This window comes from Cherax quadricarinatus, chromosome 4 (assembly GCF_038502225.1).
Source record: "Cherax quadricarinatus isolate ZL_2023a chromosome 4, ASM3850222v1, whole genome shotgun sequence".
NCBI lineage: Eukaryota > Metazoa > Arthropoda > Malacostraca > Decapoda > Parastacidae > Cherax > Cherax quadricarinatus.
Window position 1 is genome coordinate 51,132,447 of NC_091295.1, and position 10,864 is coordinate 51,143,310.

Here is a 10,864-nt window from a genome sequence, read left to right on the forward strand (position 1 = left end):
CCTTAACAGCAATTTCAATAAAACAATAAAACTTCTACTGAAAGGCAAAGATGAATTAGTCAAACAATTTACTTCCACTAATCCATCTTTACCTTACATGTATGGACTAATAAAAACACACAAACCAGGGAATCCAGTCAGACCAATTATTAGCTCCATAGGATCAGTTTCATATAAATCATCCAAATGGCTTGTTGATATTTTGAGCCCTATTGTTGGCAAAATTTCTAACTTTAATGTTAAAAACAACAGATTTAGTTGATAAATTAAGCTCCTTGACTGACTTAAATGATTTAACATGGTTAGCTTTGATGTTACTTCCTTGTTTACGAAAGTTCCTGTTGATGATTTATTAAGTTTCTTATCTGAAGAACTCGTTAATTATGATTTACCATTACCAGTTCCTCCTATCATTAAACTTATTAAACTTTGCATTGTTGATGCAAAATTTATTTTTAATTATAAGTTTTACACTCAGAAGTTTGGTATGGCAATGGGAAATCCTCTTTCACCTGTTCTTAGTAACCTATTCATGGATTTTTTTGAAACAAGGCTGCTTAACACAATCCTCCCTAATAGAGCTAAATGGTTCAGATATGTTGATGATATTTTGTGTCTTATGCCCAAGAATGTAGATATACACAATTTCCTTGGCAAATTAAATAGCTTAGCCCATTCTATAAACTTTACTGTTGAGTTTGAAGAAAATAACTCATTGCCTTTTCTAGATGTTTTAATTATTAAGAGTAATAATGAATTCAAATTTAAAATTTACAGAAAACCTACAAAGAACTGTTCCTATGTCCACTATCATTCTTCACATCAAGACAGAGTTAAAATGTCTGTTTTCTCATCAATGTTTTTGAGAGCTTTACGTATTTGTAGTCCATAGTTCATAGATGAGGAAATATTCAAAATTTATGAAATAGCTAAAGATTTGAAATACCCAAGAAACGTAATTGATAAATCTTTTAAAATTGCTAGAAATACTTTTTACAATCCAAAAAGGGACAACCAGCCTTATTCAACTAAAAATATGTTGGTTCTCCCTTACCATGAAAACTTGGTTGATATGTCTTCTCGTCTTAAGACTTTTAATATCAAAGTTGTATTTAAAAATCTTGATACAGTAAAAAAACTTTTGATAAAGAATTCCTCCCAAAATGCTGACGGATGTGTCTTTAAGATTCGTTGTAAAATTTGCAATAAAGTTTATTGCGGTCAAACTGGTAAAAGTCTCGAACTAAGATTAAAACAACATAAATATAGCATTAGAACTGGACAAGATTCCAATACTCTATTTATTCATGTGAGAGATTTTAACCATCCAATTGATTTTAAAAAAGTTGAGAGAGTTGTATCAAGCAAGTCCATGGTTGACAGAAATATAATTGAATCTTGTTTCATAAAAAGCAGTTTTGACAATAATATGAATATTTCCTTCGGTTTATGTAAATTAGATCCATTTATAATTAATAGAATTTGGGAAAAATTTAATAATACATTGGACAAATAATAAATTTTAAAATTCTTAATTCTTGGGTAGAATAGTTTGTTCGTGGGTTGTGTGAAGGACCTGTCTAGTTGGGCCAGTGGGCCTGTTGCAGTGTTCCCTTTCTTATAAGTCGCGCGCCAGGTGTTGCTTTATTGTGGGTTGTGATAGTGAGGTGTGGGCTAGACCCTTTATATGCCTTCCTTTGATGCATTACGTTTATTCTTCCTTGATAATGTGAGTAGTCACGCAAGCACTTGAAATTTCTCTATTCTTTCACAGTGGTTGTTTTGCATATTCTGAAATCACCTGTTTACTGTGATTTTATTGCATATATATATATATATATATATATATATATATATATATATATATATATATATATATATATATATATATATATATAATATATATATATATATATATATATATATATATATATATATATATATATATATATATATATATATATGTATATATATATATATATATGTCGTGGCAATTAAGAAGCTAAGGTGATTACTCATTTTTGTTTGCAGGTCTTCCCGTGTCGGTGGTAGAGGAGGATCGAACACCTTGTCTCCGGCACTCACCGTGGTGTTGGCACTAGTGATGACAGCTGCTGCTGCTACTCGCTGATCCTCTTTCCAGCATTTTTCTCAAGATGCATCCGAGTGCTCTTGAATACTTCTTGGACAACTTTAACTCTCTTATACTCGTTATTTAGATCCTCTTCAACACCTTTTCCAGCGTCTTATATGCCCAGTTATTTAATCTTCCACCTACATTCAAAAACTTTATTTTTTAAATTACTTTATATTATCTTGGTTGTGAATTTCTCATAAATTAAAAACAAATTATTTAAAATTTCCCCCTTAATAGCCAGGCAATGAATTTCAGATTTATCTAATAAAGTACAATATTATTCTAGTGTCAGTTTTCAGAACTAAAATCTCAAAAATTTGGAGCTATTTCGATATTCTTGCAACCATCTTCTGACACGTGAATCAAATCTCAAAAAAAAAAAAAATTATGCTATCCTTTTCTCATAGAAATGTCATTACATATAGATTTTTATAATGAAAATAGTATTAGGAAAATTAATCATATATAATATGTTAAATTATTTTGTAAATTACGTATATACAAAAAACTTTAATATGCTTAATAAGAGATGCAAGATTTCATATTTAAGCTTTTAAACTGCACCCACATATATATATATATATATATATATATATATATATATATATATATATATATATATATATATATATATATATATATATATATATATATATATATATATATATATATATATATATATATATATATATATATATATATATATAAACTTACAAAATAAAAATAACTGGACGATTTTTAATTTTCATCTGCGCCTCCTCCCTTTGCCAGCCTCAGTTCCTGGGGTGTGATATGTAAATTCTTGCTTCTTCCTTCTCTCGTCTTTCTCTGGCTACCTACTTCAATAAATTCCCATTACTGTAGTGCTGAAAGAATTTTCCACTCTAAAACTCCAGTTCTCCAGAGAAGACAGTACAGTGCCTTCAGTGCTCCAGTAAAGGCAGTACAGTGCCTTCAGTGCTCCAGTAAAGGCAGTACAGTGCCTTCATTGCTCCAGTAAAGGCAGTACAGTGCTTCAGTGCTCCAGTAAAGGCAGTACAGTGCCTTCAGTGCTCTAGTGAAGACAATACAGTGCCTTCAGTGCTCTAGTGAAGACAATACAGTGCCTTCAGTGCTCTAGTGAAGACAATGCAGTGACTTCAGTGCTCCAGTGAAGGCAGTACAATGTCTTCTCTATATTTCTAAGTTACGAAATCTCAATCCTGCCTCCTTGCTTTCTTGTTATAAAATTCACATAAGGTCATTACCCATCGAAACAAACTGAATCATGTAGATAGAAACACATATGCACAGTTCCAGACATTCACTGAGGAAGCGTTTTGCCGCTACTGGCTTCGTCAGTGGCTTCACAACTGAAAAAGCCACTTGTGGCCAAACGTTTCCTTGACCACAGGCATCACAATACCTGCCCTACACCATAACTGCCCTACACCATAACTGCCGTACACCATAACTGCCCTACACCATAACTGCATAACTGGCCTACACTGGCTTCACAACTGAAAAAGCCACTTGTGGCCAAACGTTTCCTTGACCACAGGCATCACAATACCTGCCCTACACCATAACTGCCCTACACCATAACTGCCGTACACCATAACTGCCCTACACCATAACTGCCCTACACCATAACTGGCCTACACCATAACTGCCCTATACCATAACTGCCCTACACCATAACTGGCCTACACCATAACTGGCCTACACCATAACTGGCCTACACCATAACTGGCCTACACCATAACTGCCCTACACCATAACTGGCCTACACCATAACTGCCCTACACCATAACTGGCCTACCCATAACACCATAACTGCCCTACACCATAACTGGCCTACACCATAACTGCCCTATACCATAACTGCCCTACACCATAACTGGCCTACACCATAACTGGCCTACACCATAACTGGCCTACACCATAACTGCCCTACACCATAACTGCCGTACACCATAACTGCCGTACACCATAACTGCCGTACACCATAACTGGCCTACACCATAGCTGCCGTACACCATAACTGCCGTACACCATAACTGCCGTACATCATAACTGCCGTACACCATAACTGGCCTACACCATAACTGCCGTACACCATAACTGCCCTACACCATAACTGGCCTACACCATAACTGGCCTACACCATAACTGCCCTACACCATAACTGGCCTACACCATAACTGGCCTACACCATAACTGCCCTACACCATAACTGGCCTACACCATAACTGCCCTACACCATAACTGCCCTACACCATAACTGGCCTACACCATAACTGGCCTACACCATAACTGGCTTACTGGTACTTCAAGTTTCTGCTTAACAGAGGCGCTCCTCCTGCCGTCTCCAGAACACTGCTTACACTGGTAGTTATATCTATATCTCTGTCTCTCTTTATATATTTCTAACTCTATCTCTCTATATATATATATATCTTTGTCTCTATATATGTCTCTCTCTCTACAACTCTGTGTCTCAATGTCTCAATCTCTCCCTCTGTCTCTTTCTCTCTCTCTCTCTCTCTCTCTCTCTCTCTCTCTCTCTCTCTCTCTCTCTCTCTCTCTCTCTCTCTCTCTCTCTCTCTCTCTCTCTATGTCGTGCCAGATAGGTAAAACTGGTCAATTAGTTTTTGTTAATTGACCAATTTTTCCTATTCGGCACGACATATATATATATATATATATATATATATATATATATATATATATATATATATATATATATATATATATATATATATATTTGTCCCCCCCTCTCTCTCTCTCCTATATAGTTAAGGAACACAGTGTTCGCCTTGCTCACACGAACAACGCTTCTTTCCCCCGTCATGTTAGAGAGCACATCTGTCTCTTATGCTGATTCTCTACCACAGTGCTCTCTCTTACTGACTTGGCTCTTGCACATAACATTTATAATATGTATGTACTGTACATCAGAGGTATTATATATATATATATATATATATATATATATATATATATATATATATATATATATATATATATATATATATATATATATATATATATATATATATAGACGAGCATGTTAATAGGATATAGTATGTTGTTTATAGTCTTATATTGAGAAGACGTTTTGTCTGTCAGGGACTTTATCAGTTCACATGAATCGACAAAGTCCCTGGTGGACGAAATATGGGCGATACTTGGTCTGCTTCGTCGCCCACAAATGCTGAAGTTTATTTAATCGACTGATGAAGCCTGCAGTGCAGGCGGAACGTTTCATCAGTAAAGATTCCAAGTTTTGCCCATGTGTCTCGTTCTTCAACTTGCCGGTATTACATACCTCTTGTTATACGTTGCGAAACGTCTTCTCAATAAAGTGCCATAAAATGCATATTTTGCCCTATTGACATAACATGTATGTAAATAAGACCTGTATTACGTCAGTCTAGTGACTGACGAGGCTCCCAGGGAGCTTAAACTTCCTGTAATAAATTGTATTAGTGGTGTACCTGTGTTTTATTTACATACTTGTCGATTCTTGACCTCCTATTCTGATCATTCTTAAAGCAATTCAGAACTGCTCTACTTTGTCAAATGTTGTGGTTTTGAGAGGACTGTTTGACTGACCTGTTCTTCCTCTCTCTCTCTTTACCTCTTTATGCATTCATCTAATTTCTTATTTGTATTTTCATTACCATTCTCGCTCGCTGTATGGTAATTTTCCAGGCCAGACCGAAATGTCGTCCAGTTATGGTTTAAAAATTTTGGGTTCATTGTGAATACATGCAGATACATAATTATAATATTAATATAATAATTAATAATACAACTTGAAGGTTTTACTAGAACTTAAAGGTATTTATATCAATTACAGTTTGGTTACATAATATTGGTTTCATGGCAGAATACTAGCAAACAAATATAATGACAAAAATACTTTAAAAGTGCAAACAGTGTTTTTTTTGTATCTAAGTTCAAATTTTTGTGACCACTGGGTAAATTATCGCTGTGGGAAATATTCATATATATTTATCAAGACAGTTAACAGTCTTATGTCATATACACTGTCTTTAAAATCTCATTTCCAAATTTTTATGAGTTAAAATATGTATATTCATGTAAGTGTGTCCAAGCGTCAGTCTACATATGTAATTCCCGATTATTTTATGTTGGTATGTCAAGTATCCATAGAACCTACCCTTTTTGTAGTCCAAAATGGATTTTCTTGAGTCCAGAGATCATTTATTAATTCATGTCTTAATATACAATAAATCTTTGTTGGCATTTAAGACTTTTGGGTTAGAACGCTCTAGTGAGCTTAATTTTTAGAAAATTCCGAGCACATGCTGAGTGTTTTGTAATATGTATCGATGTGTGTGACTGAGATTCGTACATAATGAATATTACATATTCTTTCAAAGGTGTAAATAAAGATTTAAGTAATTGATAAAGGATTTGATTTACCGCATATCGTCGCCACATTAAAACACCGAGACGAAAAAGACGAGACACGTGTGCACACTGCAATACAGTAGTGCACACGGCAACACTAGGGTACACATGGCATCATAGAAGTGCATACGACAAAACAAGAAAGGAGTTACTGCTGCGAGAAAAGATTAACTCTGAAAAAACACCTAACCTCTGACCTGCTCTTTACATGACAATGACTTTAGATGTTCTCAAATCGTATTCTTTCTTGGAGATGCTAACCCTAGAGGTCCAATAACTCGCGATGATACTAACAAGACAAGCAGTGTAGCACAAGAAATGATCCACAACAGTTAATTAACTCCTAAGTACTTATTACTGGAGGAAGGAGAAGAGCAACAGATGTGAGGAAACTCACCCACACATTGTGGGCTCGTTAGGAGATCGAATTCGGGTTTTACGGCTGTGAGGCGATCGTTTATTTATTTATTTATTTATTTATTTATTATCAATTTGAGCACACATACAGAGGTACAAAAAAATACAGATAAGAGCAGCATGCCAAAGCCACTTATACTATGCATAGCATTACGGGCTGGCTTAAAATTAACTTAAGATTAACTAAGCAATGATGAAATCAGTGATAAAACTACAGATTACTATAAAGCACAAGTGAGTATTACAAAGACAGGTCATATGGTTGCATTCAGTCATATGAAGGATTCTGTTAGGTAGTGTATTTAAAAAATAATAAAGTTAGATTCGGTTTTAGGTTTAACATTTATGTGATATAATTGTGAGAAACATTTAAGATATACAATTTATAAGGTTGAGTTATTCAGTATTTATTTGGTTTTGGGTGAGTAAGTGATCTTTGAGAAGAGACTTGAATTTATAAACAGGTAGTGTTTCTTTTATATTTACAGGTAATGAATTCCAGATTTTAGGGCCTTTTATGTGCATTGAGTTTTTGCATAGTGTGAGATGGACACGAGAACATCAAAGAGTGATCTGTGTCTTGTGTTATGGTCATGTGTTCTGTTGAGGTTGGCAAGGAGATGTTTGAGGGGAGGGTTAATATTAGAGTTAAGTGTTCTATGTATGTAATAGGTGCAGTAATAAGTATGGATGTTTTGTATGGTGAGTAGATTTAGTGTATTGAATATTGGTGGAGTGTGCTGCCTGTAGTGAGAATTTGTTATCATTCTAACTGCAGCCTTTTGTTGGGTAATTAGTGGTCTGAGATGGTTAATTGTTGTTGAGCCCCAGAGTCACAGAGTCTTGAATTGTGGCACTTAACTGGGTCGCCGGATGATTGAAATATTATTCTTCAAAAAGAGTTTCTTGATCTTAAGTTGCAGATGGCTTCCCCTTATTGTGGGAAGGTTTGTCCAGCCATTGCCTTCCTCAGTCCAATGGAGAGAAAACAGTGTAAGATGTGAAGAGGAAGTTTGAGGTAATCAGTATCTCAGTTTATTCAGGTACAGGAACACATAAATACAGTTACATAAATTATCACACATATCAACAAATGTAGATAACCTAGGATAATCCAGAAAATTTAAAGTGACTTATTTCCATTGATGTCCTTGATGGTGTTGATGATGTATTCAATATTTTTACCCAGGATGATGTGCTGAACACATCATCTCCAATAATGTATTTAAAATGGTTATAATATTAACAATAATTTTTAAAGGGGTGAACAGGTAAACCAGCGGAAGGCCTTGATCAAATGACCAAAAGCTCCAGCTGCGGGTCATCACATGACTAAGACCAGCGTCAGGAAGTACTTATCCTGTTTCCTGACAAACATTACTCCTACCTACATCATCTCCGGCTGATGGACTGATTACCCCAAACACCTTCAGTTTTTTTTCACCGTTTTGTCTGTACTGGATAGATAAATCCACTGGTTGACTAAAGTGTTGTACATGTACTTTATTCATCTACTCGTTAATTTTCTAAACCATTTACAACGTTCCTTGAGTCATACTTGATTGATCACATCTATATTTTTACTTTATTATTATTATTAAAGATTAGCCGGTATTCTCCCGGCCCGGGCCTTTTCCAAGTGGTGGCCCGGCCTTAGCTCCCTGTCTAGGGAGTGTCTGAGACCGAAGTCTCCCATGGGAGGAGGCACAAGTACCTCCTCATCTTTGGGACCAACTGTCCCCAGGCCTAGCCACAAGCTAGGCCTCTCTGGTCTGCCATCCCCGCCACAAGGGGGCTAAAGCTCCCGCTTCACACACGGAGGGCCCGGGTTCGATTCCCGGCGGGTGGAAATTCCGACACGTTTCCTTACACCTGTTGTCCTGTTCACCTAGCAGCAAATAGGTACCTGGGTGTTAGTCGACTGGTGTGGGTCGCATCCTAATGGAAATAAGTTAGACAGTCCTCGATGACGCACTGACTTTCTTGGGTTATCCTGGGTGGCTAACCCTCCGGGGTTAAAAATCCGAACGAAATCTTATCTTATCTTATCTTATCGTATTGTATTGTATTGTATTAGTTACCCCTGAGTTGAACAAGGCTGATGCAGTTTCTCTAAGCGCTTGAAGCATGTCTTTATGGCTGACTCAGTTAATTTGATTAATTGGTAGTATGTTATATGTAGGGAATCAGTACATAATATACATTACAGTGGTGTTTATAGTGGTGATGAAGGTACACGTATTAGCTCTCATAAAAGCTACAGTGTACCACGAGATGTCTGGGTGTGCTACAGTGTACTACGAGATGTCTGGATGTGCTACTGTGTAACACGAGATGTCTGGGTATGCTGCAGAGTACCACGAGATGTCTGGGTGTGCTGCAGAGTACCACGAGATGTCTGGGTATGCTGCAGAGTACCACGAGATGTCTGGGTATGCTGCAGAGTACCACGAGATGTCTGGGTGTGCTGCAGAGTACCACGAGATGTCTGGGTGTACTACAGTGTTTCACGAGATGTCTGGGTGTACTGCAGAGTACCACGAGATGTCTGGGTGTGCTACAGTGTACCACGAGATGTCTGGGTGTATTACAGTGTTCCACAAGATGTCTGGGTGTATTACAGTGCACCACAAGATGTCTGGGTGTATTACAGTGTACCACGAGATGTCTGGGTGTATTACAGTGTACCACAAGATGTCTGGGTGTATTACAGTGTACCACGAGATGTCTGGGTGTGCTACAGTGTACCACGAGATGTCTGGGTGTATTACACTGTACCACGAGATGTCTGGGTGTGCTACAGTACACCACTAGTGTTGCTCTGACTGTCAGGGCTCCATGCGTATGCTGTCGTATATCTTAGCATGTCATCTCCTTTACAGTATAATAATAAGGTATTAAGAGGGCCCCAATGGAAATACTTCACTTTGTCTGACTTTTTTGGGTTATCCCAGGTTCTCTACACATGATAATCTATGTAATTGTATTTGTGTATACCTGAATAAATTTACTTACTTAGCACACCCTTCCCCAGCAGGGATTCTATACACAGTGGCTCAAGAATCTATTGGTAAGCCCTGATCTCTTGTTCTCAGTTTATTTGACAATAAAATCATTTAATAAATATATATGTTTTGACTCACGAAATCGCAATGACACGATTGCAAACAAACCATATCACGGGCGGGGATAGAACCCGCTATCAGAGAGTCTCAAAACTCCAGACCGTCGCGTTAGCCACTAGACCAGCTAGCCACAATAAAATTCGTCCAACTAGGTATATTTCTACACCATAGAAAGGTTAGCATAGGCACCACTGTGACCACAAATGCAAGTTTTTACAGACTAATCTCCAGCAATCGTGTCATTACGATTTCGTGAGTCATGTTAACGGCTTTGAGGGGACTTGAGCTAGGGTTCGTCACGGCCACGCTAGCTGGAGATTCGTCTGTAAAAACTTGTATTTGTGGTCACAGTGGTGCCTATGCTAACCTTCCTATGGTGTAGAAATATACCTAGTTGGACGAATTTTATTGTGGCTAGCTGGTCCAGTGGCTAACGCGACGGTCTGGAGTTTTGAGACTCTTTAACCGCGGGTTCTATCCCCACCCGTGGTATGGTTTGTATATGTTTTGAACAGTCAAGTGTACATGTCATGATCTATTATCCAACATTAGCTCATCTCAGAGCCTGAGTGCCAGGTAAAGATTTTGCTATCACCCCCAGGATGCTGCCCACAACGGTCGATTTAGATCCTAGTGATCATGGGCAGCAGAGGGTGGGACTCAATTTTTAACTAAAATATATCAATGTACCTTTGTAAAAAATAATGTGATTTGGCTTACTTTTCCAATAAACTGCAATAATAGATGCAGTTTTCATTAAGTG

General features: G+C 37.1%; 1 protein-coding gene and 1 long non-coding RNA gene across 2 annotated transcripts in view; one reads left to right on the forward strand and one right to left on the reverse strand.

Moving 5' to 3' along the window:
• LOC128684519 (chitinase-3-like protein 1) overlaps positions 1-2,719 on the forward strand; it is a 71,092-nt gene extending 68,373 nt beyond the window's left edge. The window contains exon 9 of the mRNA XM_070096691.1: positions 2,032-2,719. Within this exon, the coding sequence (XP_069952792.1) occupies positions 2,032-2,131 (100 nt within the window). The 3' untranslated portion in view covers positions 2,132-2,719. The remainder of the gene's footprint in view (positions 1-2,031) is intronic.
• Positions 2,720-2,942: 223 nt separating this feature from the next.
• On the reverse strand, positions 2,943-3,254 carry LOC138854310 (uncharacterized). The gene is made up of 2 exons (XR_011393514.1): positions 3,182-3,254; positions 2,943-3,058 (listed from the first exon to the last, which is right to left on the reverse strand). It is a non-coding gene; the product is annotated as an uncharacterized lncRNA (long non-coding RNA).
• Between the last annotated feature and the right edge of the window lie 7,610 nt (positions 3,255-10,864).